A 20,985-nucleotide genomic window follows, 5' to 3' on the forward strand; every position below is an offset into this window, starting at 1 on the left:
CTTGACATTATATTGTATGTTTGTTTATGATTATCTCCCCCACAAGGATGCAAGCTCCATAGGGCAGTGACTGTCTAGTGTCTAGCACTTAAGAGGTAGTAAACAAACATTTGTTGAATGTATGATTAAATTTCAGGCAATATGTCTTAAAATGTGTGAATAAACCATCTACAGTGCTTGGTAAAAAATATACTTTCCTACAGCCCCATACCGAATCTAAGGGTAGATTACGACCTAGAAATCTGCACTTCTAACAAGTTATCCAAAGGATTCTTGAAAACATTAAAATCTTAGAGAACTGCAAATATTAAGGAAAAAGTGGGAGAGGGGGACTCACAAAGGAGAGTGAGACGAGTGAGATTTAGCAGGAAAATCAGGATGGCAGAGACTAGCAAATAAATGCCTCAGAAAGATCAGGTACGAAAAGAAGAGGTAAACGTCCATTTAGATTTTGTAACTGGAAGGAAAGTGGTAGTTTTCCAAAAAATTTTAAGGTCTTTCATCAAATTTGGGGAAATTTTGGCCATTATTTCTTCAAATATTCTTTCTGCCCTTTTCCCTCTTCTGCTTCTGGCATTCCCATAATGTGTAGGCTGGTCAGCTTGATGGTGCCCCACAGATCCCTTAAGCTCTGTTCACTTTTCTTTACTCTTTTTTCTACTTCTCAGACTGGGTAATTTCAACTGTCCTATCTTCAAGTTTGCCAGTTCTGTCTTTTACCTGTTTAAATCTGCTATTAAACCCCTCCAGTGTATTTTTCACTTCAGTTGTACTCTTTCGCTCCAGATTTTCTACTTGACTGCTTTTCATAATTTCTCTCTTCACTGAGATCTTCATTTAGTTCATACACTGTTTTTCTGGTTTCCTATAGTTCTCTGTCCATGGTTTCTTTAGCTCTGAGTGTATTTTAGACAGGTGATTTAAAATCTTTGTCTAGTATGTCCAATGTCTGGGCTTCCTTAGGGGATGGTTTCTGCTAATTTTTTTCCTTGAATGGGCTATAGTTTGTATGCCTATGATTTTTGGTTGAAAACTGGACATTCAAATATTATAATGTGCTAACTCTGGAAATCAGATTCTCCCCCTTTCCCAGGATTTGCTGTTCTTGATTGTTGAAGGCTTAGCTTTTGTTCAGCCAATGTTTTGATCGAGGTTTCCTTGAACACCAGGAGCTTTTTAAAAAACAAAAAACCTCTACTAGTCTTTGCAGATTGGCTCAGTGCTAGTATGCCCAATGTCTGGGCTTCCTCAGGTTTTTTGTTGAAAACTGGACGTTCAAATATTATAATGTAGTAACTCTGGAAATCAGATTCTCCTCCTTCCTCAGGGTTTGCTGTCCTTGACTGTTGGAGGCTCAGCTTCTGTTCAGCCAGTGTTTTGACTTTGAATGCCAGGAACTTAAAATAAAAAATAAATAACACCTCTCCTAGTCTTTGCAGATTGGCTCAGTGCTGGGACACTTCTTTAACACTTAGCCAGGCCATTTATAGTTCTGCCTCAGCCATCACATCCTGCTTGTACTGGGCCTATAGATTAGCCAGAGGTGAAAGCTTAGGGTCTTCTCAGGTCTTTTCTGAGCATGTGTCCTGTTCTGGACATGTATGTGGTTTTCGAAATCTCCCAGTATACACAAGCACTTTGGAATGCCTTAATTTCCCAAATACTCTCTTCCAGGTTTTTCTTCCTAGGCTTCAGGCAGTCTGTTGCATGTGTCAACTATAATCTTTTGCCACAAGTGGCTGTGGGTTCTTCAATCGCCTTACTGTTTTCAAGCAATACCTACCACTTTTCCACCCTGAGTAGGTCTGGAGTTAGAGGAAATTTACATGAGTGCTTTGTTTTAGTCCTTGAGGTAGCATCCAGATAGATTAGAACAGACAAACACAATTATTTGCAAATAAGGCTTGCTATGTTCCTTCCAGAACCAGAAACTAGGATCCCACAATGGGAGCACAGGTTGCCGTCTTGAAGACTGCTGCCAAGACAGGGAAGGGGGTGGAGTAAGAGCAAATGAAAGCACCACAAAACTTTTCTACTATTTTTTAGTTGCCTTTTTCTTGATTCAGCATTCACTTGGTTGCTGTACACTTTTGACTCCTTTGAAGAGTTCTGACAAAGTTGGTTCTGACAATTTCTGATTGTTTTCTTGATGTGTCTTCGATGGGATGAGAGTTTGAAGCCGCCTATTCTGCCATTTTGCTGATTATTACTCTGCCCTGTTGGCTAATTTTACCCACTAAATTTAAACCGTGTGGCCACTAAATGTGTACTTTCTTAAATCTATAATCTTTATACAAATATACAGTGGGAGACCAATGAATATTAATTAAAGTAATATTTAAAAGGAAAGAGAAGCTACTTTATGTAAAACAAATCAAGTTCTCTTTTCGGTTTTTTATAGCAAAGCTAAATTTTCAAGTGAAAAGTATCAGTCAAACTTATACCACACTTTTTTCAATGGCTTTTCTCAAAGTGGAGGAGCAAAATTCACATCAATGAAAAACTGATATTATCAACTATCTGTTCTAATTAACTTAAATCAGTAAGCCTAATCAAGTCAACAAAAGGAAAATAAAAACTGTTTTTACCTATGTCCTGCTGAGACCAGTCACCTGGTTTTAGTTCACAAAGTTGAGTTTGAGAAAGGTACCACTGAAATCCTTCATCTAAAGGAATGTCAGTGAATTTGGCAAATTTATCAATGGCAATCCATTCATCTTCAATAAGGCCTGAAAGGCGTGGAAGGGTGTAAAATATGGTCTGAAAAGAGAATTGTAAAATCTAAATTTTTCCTTTAAAAATAACAAAGAAGTACATGATAACACATTTAAAATACAACTTAAACCAGCCCAAAAGCAAAGATGAGAAGGCAGGAACGGACAGGAAAACTGAACAAAAAGAAACAGGGAATCTGGGGTGGATAAACAGAGCGTGTTGACACATCACAGAGTTGGCAACCAACGTCACAAAACAATTTGTGTATTAACTATTTAATGAGAAGCTGATTTGCTATGTAAACTTTCACCTAAATCATAATAAAATAAACAAACAAAACCCAGTAAAAACCCAGCGCCGTTGAGTCGATTCTGACTTATAGCGACTCTATAGGACAGAGTAGAACTGCCCCGTAGAGTTTCCAAGGAGCGCCTGGTGGATTTGAACTTAATTATTACTACTGACATATTCTCCCAATCTATCATATCTAATTGAATTACATACTTTCATTTATATCTTGTAGCAACTTTCTGTATATATTTCTCATTTCTCTAAAAAATTAGGGGATTAATTTAGGAAATCCCTGAGAGCAGACAGATCTTCCACTCCTATATTCCTAACTGCATGTAATACATCACCAAACCCAGAGTATAGGCTCTGAATAAAAAAAAAAAAAAAGTATTTTGGAATTAATCATTACAAATGTTGAGCAAGGTTTGGACAAATACAATTCACTGATAACAAAACACCTCCATAACCTATCAAATTCAAGCTTATTTTATGTCACATCTTTTACTGTTGCTATCCTTAGATGAATCTAGAATCTGAAATTTTGGTCTGACTATATATAATGGGGCCCTGGTGGCATAGTGGTTAAGATCTATGGCTGCTAATCAAATGATCGGCAGTTCACATCCATCAGCCGCTCCTTGGAAACCCTATGAGCAGTTCTACTCTCTGTATAGGGTCACTATAAGTTGAAATCAACTCAACAATGGATTTTTTTTTTAAATATATATTAGCAGTGTGACCTTAGGCAAGGCATTTAGCCTTTATTGGCTTCAACTTCCCCATGTGTAAAATGAGGGTAAAATCAGATTAAAACAGCACATGAAAGCATTTTGTAAATTTCTTAGCATGATACCACTGTAAAGCAGCTTTTAGTCAGTCACTCCATAAACAATCCTTCTTCCTTTTCCCTACTAAAACCAAGACCCAGAAAATGACCAAAGGTGAAGAGGTACAGAAGAAGCATAAGCACAAGTAGGCAATTTAAAAATGAAATAACAAGCAACTTACAACAATGTGCAAGTCTTTTAAAGTAAGTATGGTTTTGTTCATGATTGCAACTAATGTTCATTAAGTATCCAGGACACTAGATAAAGCTCTAAGTATATATAGAGAGTTCTTGAGAGCCATTAACTTTCATTATTTTATTTATACATATAATTATGATTCAGATCATTAATGGAAACTACAGAATATATGAGAGTGAGGTAGTCAAAGGAAGGGACAAGAAAAAGAGGGAAGCAAGGGACTTACTACTGCTGGAGAACTGAATAGAAAAAAGTTGAGCACTAGATAGTTATTAAAGGAGTCCTTCAGAAAGATGTCAAACAAAGCATTCTGGGCGCTAAAGAACACAGAGCAGAGCATGTTAAAATATTTGTTCCTATTTTCAAAACTAACAGTTGAGAAAAATCCTCAATAATATTTGCACAGAAGCAACAGAAAATACATGTTAGTAATACCCTATGATGTATATCTCATGATATATATATGTATCCACATTAAAAAGAAAGGCTAACTTATTAGGAACCCACCAAAAAAAATTGCTTATGTCCAGTAGCTAAAGTTACTGACACTCCCAAGTTCTTCAGAGGTGTGGTTTTGGGTCAAATGTTTTCAATTCAAGGGCAGAACATTATAATTACAGTTGAAACAGGGAAAGAGTAATGTGATATAAATTTTAGCAATTTCTACATTAAATTTTACAGTAAATTAAATAATTTATATACTAATTAAATGTTTATCATTCTTAAAATTATATAAGTACATTCTGTTGCAATCCATAATGTGATTTTGCTATTTAATTTTAGTGATCCAGAACCTAAAAAAATGCAATTAATTAAAGAGTAGGTCTTTCTGTTCTTTCATTGAAAATGGGCTTCATTACAACAAAATCTCACCTGCACAAATGTTTTCACTCATTTCCTTTTTATGTCAGAACAGATTTCTGTTTAGAGTTAAATATTCCCTTCCAGTGTTTACAAGCCAGACACTGCCTGAGAAATAGAAAGTGAAAATGACTAGCCAATTTTCACTGCTTAAGAGTGAAATGCAAGCAAGTCATCTGCATAAAGAGTGACAAAATTAAACTTAGAGCTTTAAAATGTTAAGGTGATGTTTGTAAGCAAGGAAAAAAATTAACCTCATCATAATCCTTCAGCAATCAGGACAGTGAAGGGAGCTCAGGATTAAAGACACATTAGAGAATTTGTAAATGATATTCTCTACTCACCTCCAGACAATAATCCTTAAGTGGCTGAAATGTTGCAAAAAAGAAATGCTCCTGAATGCGCTGCCAATTCTTCTTGGCATTCCTGAGGATTAAAAATCTAGTATGAGGTGCAGACAAGCGAAACCACTCTGGTTAGGGGGCAAATCAATTTGCTGTCTTGAAGAGGTGCTGTAGAATTCAGAACGGAAAACTGTGTATACATTATACTAAGATTTATACACCCATATCTCTAATATCAACGTACTTAAAAACAGACAATAAGTTTCAATTTTTTTGTGTGATCCATAGGGTTTTTGTTTGTTTTGTGGTTGTTACATTTCACATTTTTAAATGAAACTCAAAAGACAGAGAAATTAAATTACTGTCAAAGTCATACAAAAAACAATGATTCAATTAAGATGAAACCCAGGTCTCCAGGCTTTTAAGTATAGGGATCAATCAAGTAGAGTGTGGTGAGCTCAGAAAAAGTAACTGCAATCAAAAAGCGGTTGACGACTAACCATGATGGGGAACATCTCACGGAACAATCCCCCAGACACACGACTAACCACGATGGGGAACATCTCACGGAACAATCTCCCAGACACACGACGAACCACGATGGGGAACATCTCACGGAACAATCCCCCAGACACACGACGAACCACGATGGGGAACATCTCACGGAACAATCCCCCAGACACACGACGAACCACGATGGGGAACATCTCACGGAACAATCCCCCAGACACACGACGAACCACGATGGGGAACATCTCACGGAACAATCCCCCAGACACACGACGAACCACGATGGGGAACATCTCACGGAACAATCCCCCAGACACACGACGAACCACGATGGGGAACATCTCACGGAACAATCCCCCAGACACACGACGAACCACGATGGGGAACATCTCACGGAACAATCCCCCAGACACACGACGAACCACGATGGGGAACATCTCACGGAACAATCCCCCAGACACACGACGAACCACGATGGGGAACATCTCACGGAACAATCCCCCAGACACACGACGAACCACGATGGGGAACATCTCACGGAACAATCCCCCAGACACACGACGAACCACGATGGGGAACATCTCACGGAACAATCCCCCAGATACACGACGAACCACGATGGGGAACATCTCACGGAACAATCTCCCAGATACAAGACGAACCACGATGGGGAACATCTCACGGAACAATCTCCCAGATACAAGACGAACCACGATGGGGAACATCTCACGGAACAATCTCCCAGATACACGACGAACCACGATGGGGAACATCTCACGGAACAATCTCCCAGATACACGACTAACCACGATGGGGAACATCTCACGGAACAATCCCCCAGATACACGACTAACCACGATGGGGAACATCTCACGGAACAATCCCCCAGATACACGACTAACCACGATGGGGAACATCTCACGGAACAATCTCCCAGATACACGACTAACCACGATGGGGAACATCTCACGGAACAATCTCCCAGATACACGACGAACCACGATGGGGAACATCTCACGGAACAATCTCCCAGATACACGACTAACCACGATGGGGAACATCTCACGGAACAATCTCCCAGATACACGACTAACCACGATGGGGAACATCTCACGGAACAATCTCCCAGATACACGACTAACCACGATGGGGAACATCTCACGGAACAATCTCCCAGATACAAGACGAACCACGATGGGGAACATCTCACGGAACAATCTCCCAGATACACGACTAACCACGATGGGGAACATCTCACGGAACAATCTCCCAGATACAAGACTAACCACGATGGGGAACATCTCACGGAACAATCTCCCAGATACACGACTAACCACGATGGGGAACATCTCACGGAACAATCTCCCAGATACAAGACTAACCACGATGGGGAACATCTCACGGAACAATCTCCCAGATACACGACTAACCACGATGGGGAACATCTCACGGAACAATCCCCCAGATACACTACTAACCACGATGGGGAACATCTCACGGAACAATCTCCCAGATACACGACTAACCACGATGGGGAACATCTCACGGAACAATCTCCCAGATACAAGACTAACCACGATGGGGAACATCTCACGGAACAATCTCCCAGATACACGACGAACCACGATGGGGAACATCTCACGGAACAATCTCCCAGATACACGACTAACCACGATGGGGAACATCTCACGGAACAATCTCCCAGATACACGACTAACCACGATGGGGAACATCTCACGGAACAATCTCCCAGATACACGACTAACCACGATGGGGAACATCTCATGGAACAATCTCCCAGATACACAACTTACATGATCGGGGGAAGGATTCTAAAAAGGAACTACATGAGAAATCTTGCACTGGAATCCTTAAGTCTCTCTGGCAATAGACCCTTTTTTCTTCAGGAGAGAAAATTATTATATAAGTCACCTTTTCTACTTTTACACAACCTGAAGCCAAAATGTACCAACTTTCATCAGCCAAACAAATTCAATACGAGCAGCACTTAAATTCTTAACACAAATTATTGAAGTTTTAAAAGGCAAAAGAGGTAGGGAGTAAAATTTATAAAGCACCACATTCAGGTTTCACTTTAAATTCATGATCATCCATCAAAAGCTGAGTAGCAATTTCAAGACATTTTTCCTGGCAGGATCATTCTCCCACTCTCGCCGCGGTATCTTCTTCACTCATGCAAGTTTCTGTTCCTCTCCTCACCTCTCACTATCAGCAGATACTATGCCTCACCTATCACTGGAGTGAAAAACAGAAGACATTAGATGAAACATCTTTCATCTTCCTGTCACCGCCTTATGTGCCCTTCCCTTCCCTCCTCCTCTCTTCAAAGGACAACACCCCATATGTGCTCTAGATCCCATTTCCTTGGATTCTGCTCTATCTACTCCTCCCTCTCTGTATCTTTTCCTCTTTTCGAGTCCATCCTTTCCTTCAGCTTATTCAAAAGAGCTCTCATGTCTAATTTTCAAAAAAAAAAAGAAAAAACAGCCTTATGAAAACATCCATTGATAGGGGACTCATGAGATACCTTAAGGCACAGCCATACAATAGAATACCGAATAGCTGTTAAAAGAAAAATTCATTTACAGGTTAGCACCTTTGGTGGGGGAAGAGAGGAAGGGACAGACGGAAGGAGAGTATTGCATTTTTATACTTTTCTACATTATTCAATTTCCTAACCATGTATATCTATTTAAAAACAACTAATGCCACAAAACTAAAAATAAAAACCAAAGACCCTCCTCTGATAGCACATTCACCAGTAACTATTGTACTTTCTATTATTTTTTACCGAGAATTTTCTAGAGAGAATTGTCTCCACAAGTTGGCTGTGTCTCGCCTTCCTCTCTGCCCATTTTTTAAAAATTAAAAGACATGAAGTATTTAAAATATTCCAAATATTCAAGTAAAGATAATAATACAATAGACAGCAGAGAACCTACCACGCTGATGTAATGTGGGTGCTATAGCTACCAAGAAACTCAGAATAGGATCTATTGCCAATTAAAACATTTCAATGCCAGGGAATAAATCACGATTTACTAACAAAGGAAACTGTCAACTGACAAACAAATGCGTACCGTCACGTGAAATGATGTCAACTCCCTCAAACTTCCTTCTACAAAAGGAAGGGCTTAAGGGACTATGGATTAACTGTATGTTCCCTGGCTACTTACCTCTAACCTGAGGACACGAGGAGTACTCCATACAGAGGCAATGTGTTCTATTAAAATACTGACTTAATTTCATGAAACTGTATATTAGAAACAACTTTTGCAGTCTGAATTCAGGTTACAACATAACGCAAATGCTCTCCTGAAAAGTACGAATGCCCAAACCTACTCATGCAAATAAAGCTGGCCAAGTATTCACTAAGTATAAAAAATGATAAATAAAACATACCCATCCACCATGAGAAAATAAGACATTTGATCACTTGAAAAAGATCAAGAATCCCAGTTGCCAGCTTATACCTGGAAGGTTAAGAATCCTTGGCAATGTTGCCCTTCCTTTGCTCTGCTGTCCTTCATTTATAGTCTCTCCACCTAATTTTCTTATTTTTCTTTCTAGCCCTTTTCCCTGTATGTATGTATGTATATACATATATGCATATGTGTATATATAAAATTAAATATTTTTCCCCTGAGCCCCCCCCCAATACGTTCCTTACTCAATCACTCAAATGCCTCTTTGGACAACTGTATCAAAAGTTAAGGCAGGTAGAAGATTTATAGGATAGCCTGTGACTATGGCGATATCCTCATCCCTGGCCCCATGTGAAACTAAGACTCATGAAAAGTCTTATTTGCACCATGGGCTAACAGGAAGGTCAAGGCAAAATCCTCTAGATGCTACTGGTTTTCCAAACATTTCATACTTGTAATACGGTGCTTGCAGTCATTATCAGTTTGTTTATACATGGGAGTGCCTTTTGAGTTTCTAAAGAAAAATTTCTAATGTTGACTGATACTGCCTGGGTCTCTGAAATTTCTAAAAATTTCAGCATTCCTGGGTGGTGATAATCAATGATGGTCATTTTTTAAAAAGTAAAATGACACCACCACCACCTTAGAGAAGAAATAAGCAAAGGCCCTAGGAGATGCTTGGGACACAGTACCCTGCTTTTCTGCAGTGACTCCCAACGAGAGGGAGTGTGGAAGGAAGAGGTACACAGCAGCAGCACCTGCAGAGATTCACCAGGTGCTGGGTTATGCACGCATCCCCCCTCCCGCCCACAGCGGCAACATTTTGTCTGTTTGATATTGAGCTTCTGTGTAAGATTTTGTTTGGAGAATAAATGAGTTCTGCTGGGTGGGGGGCAGTAAGGGTAGGGATGAGTTCTACTGGGTCGCCGGGGAGTGGTAAGGGTAGGGATGTCTGTTTTACTAGCAAAGCTGAAGGGTTAAGTACACTATCTTTAAAGTCAGCCCATTCTCAGCACTCCTTTAACAACAGAGGATGATGACGTTTGGCTATACTGAAGAGAAACATCTTCTAAAAGGAATGTAAAAGATGACTTATAAAACACAGGATTGTAGGTTAAAAAGCAATGAAAGGTCAAGAAGGAGCTGACAATGATTAAAATTGTAAGTAAACTGGATATCAAATAGTGGACATCAGACAGACATTATAATTTACCTTCTACAAGGCTCTACATGCTCAAAACTAAACCCTAACCCACTGCCATTGATTCCAACACATGGCAACCCCATGTGTTACAGGATGGAATTCCTCCATAGGGTTTTCTTGGCTGCAATCTTTATAGAAGCAGATTGAGAGGCCTTTCTTCTGAAGTGCCAGCAGGAGGGTTCAACCACCAACCTTTGGGTTAATAGCCGAGAGCAAACTGTGCCACCTAGGGACCTTATGTGCTCAAGTATGACGGGATTAGAAGATAAAAGTCCAGGGTACCTTCCGCACCTTCTCTGTGGATTCTACTGGAAGTAAAGCAGTAAGTTACAAGTCTCACTTACCCTGCTCCATGCGTGTTTTCCACTTGATTAAGACTGGATTCGATCACAGAAGTCAAAGCATCAAATTCTTCAACATATAATGTTTTACACAAGCTCCAGATTTTCTTAAGAGCAAGTAAAGCATAGAGTCGAATACTGAAATTGTGACTGAAACACCACTGCAGTGCAATAATAAGGGCTTGCTTCAGAATTAGTCTCTGTAAAGAAAGGGGAAAATTCTTTAAATGTAAACATGGACCATTTCACTCTTGATTGTTTGAGAAAAAGGTACACAGATGATGAAAGTGCTACGGAGGACTCTTTTCACTGGCTTTGCGGTGGCAGGGCTTTTTCATTCTTCCTTCCTGGATGGAGTAGGCACACTGATATTAGCAATTTCCTCAAGGAAAAAAAAAATACACTCCCAGCTCTTCCGTTTTCATTTTCAGTGCTGTAATACATCCCCACCCTCCATACTTTGGTGCCTGGGTTAGTTGCCGTTGAGCCAATTCTGACTCATGGTGACCCCATGTGAGCAGAGTAGAACTGCTCTATAGGGTTTTCCAGGCTATAACTTTTCAAAATCAGATCACCAGGCCTATCTTCCCAGGCGCCTCTGGATGGGTTCTATCTACTAACCGTTTGACTAGTAGTGAAGTGCTTAGCCTTTGAGCCAGAGGGTAAAGTGGAATTACTAGTCAGATAGGATCCATTATTTTTCCTACTAGCTGAGTAGTATTCCACTGTATGTATGTACCACATTTTATTTATTTATTCATCTGTTGATGGGCATTTAGGCTGTTTCCAGCTTTTGGCTATTGTGAATAGTGCTGCAATGAACACTGATGTACAAGTCTCCTTTTGAGTCTCTGCTTTCAAGTCTTTTGGGTATATATCCAGGAATGGAATTGCTAGGCCATATGTAGTTCCATTTTCAGGCACCGCCACACTGTTTTCCACAACAGGCTGTACCATTTTGCATTCCCACCACCAATGGATAAAGGTTCCAATTTCCCCACATCCTCACCAATGTGTTAATTGTTTTTTGTTTTTTTTAAATCTTAGCCATTCTAGTGGGAGTAAAATGGTATCTCATTGTGGTTTTGATTTGCATCTCTCTCATGGCTAACAACACTGAGCATCTTTTCATGCGTCTGGTGGCCATTTGAAAGTCCTCTTTGGTGAAACGTCTATGCAACTCCTTTGCCCATTTTATAACTGGATTTTTTGTCTTTTTGATGTTAAGCTGTCGAAGTTTTATACATATTTTGGTCATTACGCTCTTGTTGGGTATGTGGTTCCTGAAGATATTCTTCCAGCCGGTAGCTTCTCTTTTCACTTTTTTGGTAAAGTCTTTTGATGAACAAAAGCTTTAATTTTTTAGGAGGTTCCATTTATTTTGTATTTTGCTTATTGTACTTTTGTTATTATAGTAAATAATTCACTGTTGAAAGCTAGGCCTGACAGTGTTGCCCATTTGTTCTTCTAAGAATTTTATGGTTTTAGTATGAGTATATACATTTAGGTCCTTAATGCATTTGAATTTGTTTTTGTGTATGGTGTGGGGCATGGATCTGTTTTCATTTTTCTGCATATGGAAATCCAATTTTCCCAGCACCACTTATTGAAGATACTCTTCTTTCCCCATAGAACGGACTTGGTACCCTTGTCAAAAGTAGCTGACCATAGACATGTGGGTTATTTCTGGACTCTCAATTCTATTCCATTGATATATGTGTCTATTGTTATACCAATACCAGGCTGTGTTGATTACTATAGCTGTATAGCTGTATAGTATGCTTTAAAAACAGAAAATGTGAGTCCTCCTACTTTGTTTTTCTCTTTCAACATGGTCTTAGCTATCTGGGGCCTCTTGCCATTCCATGAAAAAATTTGAGGATTGTTTTTTCTATTTCTGTAAAGAAGGCTGCTGGGATTTTGATTGGGATTGCATTGTATCTATAGATTGCTTTGGGTAGTACTGCCATCTCAATATTAAGCCTTCCCATCCAGGAACATCGTATACCTTTCCATTTATTTAAGTCTTCTTTAGTCTCTTTAAGTAGTGCTTTACAGTTTTCATTGTATAAGTGCTTCACGTCCCTGGTTAGATTTATTCCTAGGTATTTTATTCTCTTAGATGGTATTATAAATGGAATTGTTTCCCTAATTTCGTTTTCAGGTTTCTCATTGCTGGTGTATAGAAACCCAGCTGATTTTTGTTTGTTGACCTTGTACCCTGCAATTTTGTTAAATTTCTCTATTACCTCTAGAAGTTTTCTTGTGGACTCTTTGGAGTTTTCTATATATAGGATTTGTCAAAATATTTTTCAGCTATTTCACCAAAACTACAATATTAATTTCTCATCTGTTTTACCTCTCTCAATAGACTGTAAACAAATCTTTTTCCTGTATGTATTTAAAGCAGAAAGATTTCATAAAATACTAATAGTAGTTTGCCATACTTCATTGACTCTAAGACACTCTGATGCTGCAGCTTTCTTGATCTTACCAGAAGGTATCAACAGTTTTCATGTAACTAGGACATGAGTGGCGCCCTGGTGGCAAAGTGGTTAAGAACTCAGGCTGCTAACCAAAAGGCTGGCAGTTTGAATCCACCAGCTGCTCCTTGGAAACCTATGGGAAAGCTCTACTCTGTCCTTTAGGGTCGCTGTGAGTCGAAATCGACTCGACGGCACACAACAGCAACAGAACATAGTTGCCATCTGGCTGGCAGACAGTGTAAGCACTATCACCTTTAAGATGCATCACAATTTTAGAGGCTGCAATGGGGTGCGGGGGGGGGGGGAGTCTGTCTTAGAATTGATTCAACAGGTTAACAACTAAATTTGACTGTACCACTGTTTAAAGAGTAGAGCACTGAAAAATTCTAGGAAAACTTTCCCTCCTATATGTCACTGTCAACATTAATTTATTAAGTTTTATTCTACAGTCTACAGCATATCAGCACATTCTTCTCTGTAGACTGAATAATACATAATCTTCCTCTAAATCTTACTGGCAGGTTCTCCTAAATTCTTCATAGTTACCACAGTAATTGACCAGAATTAGTTCTGATTTCTGCTTACCTGTGTTGTAAACCACTAAGGAAACTGCTCTATACCTGAGAAAGACAGAAGATCTGGGATTTGCACCCCTAATGATGACAGTCATTTTATATCAACCTTCAATTACCCAAGAGCTTTTAATACTCTGACCTTAAGTTTCTTCACACAAGCATTTATTAAGTAACTAGCAGTTAGTCAAGGAACAGGTATATACAAAAAGAGAAGTCCTACTTGAAGAATTCTAAGTAAATATCTTTATTTATATCCACAGAAAATATTCATTAATTTGTCTATAAATTTAGTAGTACTCAGGCATAATTCAGTGTTTGTGTGTGTATATGGGTGTATACCTTACTGTATATTTTTGTTTACGTATGTGTGCACATTAGGGGGAAAACTAAAGGGAAGGGGAGAAATTTAAAAAAGACAAAGAATACTCTACATTTACAAAAATTAGTATAAACAGATAAAAATACAATTTTTGAAAATTAAGTTTATACTCTTCTTAAAAACAATTTACACTCACCTTTTCTGAAATATCTTCAATAATGACGTCCAAATGTGACAAAACTGATAAAAATGTACAAATGCTTGTTTTAAATTTTTCTTCACCCTGAAAAAACAAATAACCAAACACGCCAAGATAAACAAACATCCATCCTAAGCTTATTAGAAGCACATGTGAGGCCCTGTGCTGAACACTGGAGGAGAACAGGAAAGGAAGCAGTCCCTCCCCTCAGGAAGCCTATGGCCTGGCTGGGGGTACAGGATTAAAAGCGGGAAAAAAAACAAGGAAAGTAACCTCCCAAAGTCAAACGCCAATGCACACAACAGTCAGCACACAGCAGTAATACAAGACATTAGATAATTTAACTGTAAAGTGAGTGGCAGAGCCAAGGACATGCCTGCCTCGGGATGGGAAGGACCGGCCTGGAGGAGAGGACACAGAAGAGCAGGAATGTGTGCTGAGGCTAAAGCACTGCCGTGATGGCACCCTGCGTCCAGTGCTGGGAGCAGTCACGTCCAGCTTCATGGCGCGACTGTGGCTGCAGCTCTGGAAGCGGCTGAGCCTCCTTCGTTTTCCAAGCCTCATTCTGTAGCTTTCCTGGCATTCTGTAAGCTATCTAATATCCTCATCCCACCTCACCCCACCCTGCTTTTTAAATCTTGTTTTTATTTCAGCAGGCAAAAGTTGTCTTCTTTGCTTACAACTAAAAAACCTGAATGATTATCTACAGGAAAAAATGGAGGTTTAAAAGGAATAAACAAGGTCTGAAAAGTTCTTTATGAAAAGTAAAACTGAGATAAGTAGAAAAACTAAACAGAATCACGGGCATTACCAGATGCATGAAGTCAGGAGGTTTTAGATGTACACTGAAAACAATTTGCCCTTTTGTGAGGATTTCTGAGGCTGTGCTTACTCACTTGACAGCAGGCTGTGAGAAGCAGAGTGAGGTGCATCTATGGTTGAAATGATGGTGAAAAAACTAAATTAACTAAGCAGTACCTGAGAAACAATTCGAAGAAAAGTGACAGACTTATTCTTAATTAAATGGACATGGAGGAGGAGGTTATCTTCTAATGGTGAAAAAGAATGTGGCTTTTGAACTTGAACTGACATACGATTTAAAGCTTCATCCTTTTCTTAGTGGTGTGACAAAATTACTCTGAACTTCTGTTTTTTCCTAAAATGTAAAAACCCCAACCTATCTGTCATGACTATGGTCAGGATGTTGTTGCTGCTTACTGAGACATACAGGTTTCAAGCTAGGAGACTGGGAGGATTAAGGATATCAAAAGGGGAACCAATTTTAGAGGAAGATACTGTATCACCAATTTAGCTTTACACGTAATTAAGTTTGAAGTGATTGTGTGACAACGTTGGAGATGCAGAGAACCGGCACAGACGGGGTTCACAATATAAAGATTTACAGAGACTCAGAGTACACGAGTCCCGTAATGGAGTGTATGAAGAGAAGCACAAGGGGCTACATAATGATTGTTACAATGAGGCCAAGCATAAGGGTTGAGAGGAAGAAAGGAAATATATGACGTAATCCGAATAAAAGGAAGAGAACAATGAGAGCACATAGTAGTGCAACACTCAGCTGCAGAGGAAGCATCCCCAATGTGAAAGGTTGCCAGGGCAGTCAGTGGAATGAAGAAAGGAAAAACGAAGGCAGTGTGCAGCTAGAGATAAAATTCTCAATATATGATTTCTAAAAATGTAGTGGGGACCTTGGTGGCTACAAGAGAGCAAAGGAGCAAAGATCACTCATTCTAGAAGCTGAATAGTAAAGAAAAGAGACTGAGACAATGGCTGGGTGGAGGAAAAGTCAGCAGAAATGAGACTGAAGATACTGGAGAGAGGAAAGAATTCAGAGAGTAAATTCCAAAAAGGAAACACAATGAGGACATAGGTAGGAGGGGCAGATATGAAAAGGAGAACTATCCCTTCCCCTGAAATAGAGAAAAACAAAAAGAGATCTTTTAAAGAGGGCACCTCCATTTTTACATAATAGAAGGCAAGATGATTTAGTAAGAAAACGAAGGGTTAACTTGGGAATCAAAGATAACATTCACAGCAAGCATTTACAAATGATACCTAAAAACAATTAGTAATCTGTTAGGAAGCCTACAATTGTAACCATCATTAATCTTAGCATCAGCTACTCAAAAGTTATTTTAAACCTAAGAAATTTGGGGGAAGAAAGATTTAGAATGCGTGGCAGTACAGACAAGTCAAAGTGGAAATGAATTAATAAATGTTTTTATCTAGGCTATAATAGGGGTTCACTACTATTCTCTCTACTTTGGCTACATTTGAAATTTTCCTACTAAAAAGTCTTTTAAAATGTAAGGAATGCATTTTTCACCACTCTTATTACTAAGAATAAGGATACAGAGCACTTATTTCTCTTACTTTTTAATAACTACAAAAGTCTTTCCCATATTTATTTCTTTGGAATTGATCACTTCTCGAATGAAAACTCTGATACACTAAAGATAAATTCCGGTATTTCTTCCTTATACATTAGTTCAGACCTTGCAAAACAATTTACGACGCCAGACAGGACAGCAGATAGTAAAAATTAGGTGAAACAACTGCAGAGTCAAAATCTTTTTTTAATTGAAAAAAATATGAAAAACTCCTTTACTTACATAAGAAAAACAATTCCAGAACTTTGGAAGAAATTGAGGGAATTTATGAAGAATCAATATAATAATCCATTCTATGAAATATTTTATGGATGCTTGATTATTGATGAAACCAGCCTGGAAAATCTTGTCAATAATTCCACTCAAGAAATTCTGAGGAAAATAAAGTTCACAAATTAAACCTCTTGTTTTAATTATTAATTTAAAAAAATTTTTTTTAAAGCTTACAGTTTTAACACAAGTAACATACCATTTTTTTTCTTGTGGAAAAAATATAGATAAAATAAAAGTTGCCATTTTAACCATTTTTAAGTATATAATTCAGTACCATTAATTACATTCAGAATGTTGTACAACCACAACTCTGCACAATGTAGAGCAATTTCCCTTTATTCCTGTTTTTTTTTTTTTTTTTTAACAGGAAAGGGTATTGAATTGTGTCAAACGCCTTTTCTCCATCAGTTGAGACAATCGTGTGGTGTTTCTCCTTTGTTCTATTATTGTGCTATATGATAATGATTGATTTTTTAATGTTTAACCACCTTTGCATTCCTAGAATAAATCCCATATGATCCTGGTGTTTAACCCTTTCAATATGCTACTGGATTTGGTTTGCTAGTACCTTGCTGAGGATTTTTACATCTATATTCATAAGGTATATTGGTCTGTAGTTTTCTTTATCTGGCTTGAATACCAAGGTAAAGTTCGCCTCACAGAATAAGTTAGGAACTGCTCGTCTGTATTTTAGGAGAGCTTAAGCAGAATTGACATTAATTATTCTTTAATATTTGGTAGAATTTCCCAGTGAAGCCATGTGGCCAAGGACTTTTCTTTGTTTTGAGATTTTTACTAATTCAATTTCACTTGTTACAGGGCTGTTCAGATTTTCTATTTCTTCTTGAGTCAGATTAGGATATTGGAATGTGTCTAGGAGTTGGTCCATTTCATCTAGAGTATTTGTTGGCACATAGCTGTTCATATTCTTATAATCCTTTTATTTCTATAGGGTTGGTAGTAATGTCTCCTATTCATTTTTTGGGTTCAATTTTTTGTGTCATCTTTTTTTGTTAATCTAGCTAAAGACTTGTCAATTTTATTGATCTCTTTAAGGAACCAACTTTGATTTGCTGATTCTATTGTTTTTCTGTCCTCCATTTATTTCACTCTAATCTTTTTTTTTTTTTAATCTTTACTATTCCCTTCCTTCTGCTAGCTTTGAGCTTAGTTTGCTCTTCTTTTTCTAGTTCCTTAAGATGTAAAGTTAGATTATTGACTTATTTCTTCTTTTCAATACAGAATTTATGGCTATAAAATTCCCTCTAAGCACTGGCTTCATTGTGTCCTGTAAGTTTTGGTGTGTTGTACTTTCATATTCATTCACCTCTAAGTATTTTCTAATTTCCCTTGTGCTATCTACTTTGATCCATTAGTTGTTTAATAGTATACTTCCACAGAGGTGTGCATTTTCCCATTTTCCTTCTTCTATTAAAGTCTAGTTTCTAGTTTCCATAAAAGTCTAGTTTCATTCCACTGTGGTCAAAAAAGATACTTCATATGATTTCAAACTTTTTAAATTATTGAGGCTTATTTTGTGACCTAACATATGGTCTATCCTGGAGAATGTTCCATGTGTGTTTGAGAAAAGAGTGTACTGCCGTTGGCTGGAGTATTCTATGTATGTCTGTTACATCTACTTGGTTATAGCACTGTTCAAATCTATTTCCTTATTGATCTTCTGTCTAGATGCTCTATTCATTATTGAATGTGGTGTAATGAAGTCTCCAACTATTATAAACTACTTCTCCCTTTAGTTCTGTCAGTGTTTGCTTCACTTATTTTGGAGCATATATAATTGTTATATCTTCTTGATGAATTGACCATTTTATCAATATATGTTTTTCTTTGTCTCTTCAACAGTTTTTTTTATTTAAAGTCTACTTTGCCTGATAACATACAGTCGCTATGAGTCAGAACTGATTCACCAGCAACGTGTTTGGTTTTCTTTTTTTTTGGTTGTCTGATAATAGTATAGCTATACCAGCTCTTTTTTGGTTACTATTTATATGGAATTTTTTCCCCATATTTTCACTTTTGACTTACTTGTATTTTGAATTTAAAGTGATTCTCTTGTAGACAGCATATAGCTGAATTTTTTTTTTTAAATCCATTCTGCCAATCTCTGCCTTTTGATTGGAGAGTTTAATCTATTTACATTTAAAATAATTATTGATAAGGAAGGACTTATTCTGACATTTTGCAATTTGTTTTCTGTATGTCTTATACCTTTTTTGTCCCTCATTTCCCCCACAACGGCCTCTTTTTGTGTTTAGTTGATTTTTTGGGTAGTGAACCATTTAATTTCCTGTTGTGTTATTATTTTTTAGATATCTTCTTTGTTCTAACCGTACAGATTACGAATTACATTTAACATCCTAAATTTATAACGATCTCCTTTGAAACACCATCAACTTCAAAAGCATAAAAAAAATATTTGCTCTTATACAACTCCACCCCCCTCCTTACATGGCTATCATCACGAATTACATCTTTATACACTGTGTGCCCAATAACAAAGATTTATAAATATATTTTATGCATTTGTCTTTTTAAAAATGTAAGACATAAAAAGTGGAGTTACAAATCAAAAACACAATAATACTGGTTTTTATATTTACTCATGTAGTTACCTTTATCAGAGATCTTTATTCCTTCACATGAATTTGAGTTACTGTCTAGTGTCCTTTCATTTCCACCTGAAGGATTCCTTTTAGCCTATCTTATAGGGCAGGTCAAGTGGTAATGAATTCCCTCAGCTTTTATCTGGGAATGTCTTAATTTTGCCCTCATTTTTGAAGGGCAGTTTTGCCAGTTATAGAATTCTTGGGTGACACATTTTTTTTTCTTTCAATACTTTAAATATGTAATCCCATTGCCTTCTGGCCTCCATGGTTTCTAATGAGAAATTAGTTGTTAATATTACTGAGAATCCCTTGTATGTCAAAATTTGTTTCTCTTGCTGTTTTCAAGATTCTCTTTACCTTTGGCTTTTAACAATTTTACTACATATTTTTTTTTGTTTTTTTTTTATCTCAGTATGTATTTCTCTTGAGTTTTTTCCTACTAGTGAATTTTTAATTTCATAAGATACTTTTCAGCTCCAGAATTTGTCTGGTTCCTTACGATAATTTCTATCTCTTCATAGATATTCTCATTTTGTTCACAAATCATTTTCCTAATTTCCTTTAGGTTTTTGTCGACAGTTTCAATAAGCTCTTTGAGCAAATTTAAGACAGTCGTTTTAAACTCTTTGTCTAGTAAGTCCAATGTCTGAGTTTTGGGTTTAAGGTCATTTTTTTTTTCCTCTTTTGAAAGAGTTATATTTTCCTGTTTCTTGTATGCTTTGTGATTTTTTGTCGTTGAAAACTAGACATATGTGAAATATTGTGACGTGGTACTTCTGAAAATCAGATTCTCCCCATTCCCTAGGGTTTGCTGTTTGTTTTGTTTTTTAAATGTTGTTTAGTCAATTTTTCAATTTTCCAAACTATTTTTATAAAGACTCTATTACTTGTGCGAGACCAATGAAGTCTTTGTACTTTTAGCTTGTGTCCTGCTAGTGTTTTGACAGTTACTTCCTTGAACGCAAGAGATAAAAACAAACAAAAACCTCACCTCTCCCTGTCAGTGCTGATTGGCTCTGTGCTGGGGCTCTCCTTCAACACTTTGCCAGGCTTGCATGCAGTCTAGGGATCAGCCTGAGATGAAAGCTTAGGGTCTTATCAGGTCTTTTCTGAGTATATGTCTTACGCTGGGCATACGTGTGGCTTTCTAAATTCACCTTGTATGCACAGGTACTGATGAATACACTAATTTCTTAAAGAAACTTTCCCAGTTATTCCTCACAGACTTTAGCTGGTCTACTCTATGCCACAGCTATCATCTTTTGCCCCATGTGTCAGCAGGGTGTTTGCCTTAGAGTGTTTTTGAGCAATGCACGCTGCTTTTTGAGCCTGAGTAAGATATGAATTCAGTGAAATAG

At 37.7% G+C, this 20,985-nt stretch overlaps 1 protein-coding gene across 5 annotated transcripts in view; it reads right to left on the bottom strand.

Annotated features, from left to right (window-relative positions):
- Positions 1 to 20,985, bottom strand: part of TARBP1 (TAR (HIV-1) RNA binding protein 1) — an 87,923-nt gene that overhangs the window by 8,391 nt on the left and 58,547 nt on the right. For 2 of the 5 annotated variants that reach the window (XM_064276680.1, XM_023549151.2), the window contains 5 exons: positions 16,950 to 17,099; positions 14,314 to 14,400; positions 10,741 to 10,937; positions 5,237 to 5,318; positions 2,589 to 2,760 (listed from right to left, as the gene is read on the bottom strand). In XM_064276680.1, coding sequence (XP_064132750.1) covers positions 2,589 to 2,760; positions 5,237 to 5,318; positions 10,741 to 10,937; positions 14,314 to 14,400; positions 16,950 to 17,099 — 688 coding nt within the window. Of the gene's footprint in view, positions 1 to 2,588; positions 2,761 to 4,904; positions 5,001 to 5,236; positions 5,405 to 10,740; positions 10,938 to 14,313; positions 14,401 to 16,949; positions 17,100 to 20,985 lie in introns of those variants that run through there. The other 3 variants (XR_010319409.1, XR_010319410.1, XR_010319411.1) reach the window with 3 other exon arrangements.

The sequence above is a fragment of the Loxodonta africana genome, chromosome 25 (assembly GCF_030014295.1).
Source record: "Loxodonta africana isolate mLoxAfr1 chromosome 25, mLoxAfr1.hap2, whole genome shotgun sequence".
NCBI lineage: Eukaryota > Metazoa > Chordata > Mammalia > Proboscidea > Elephantidae > Loxodonta > Loxodonta africana.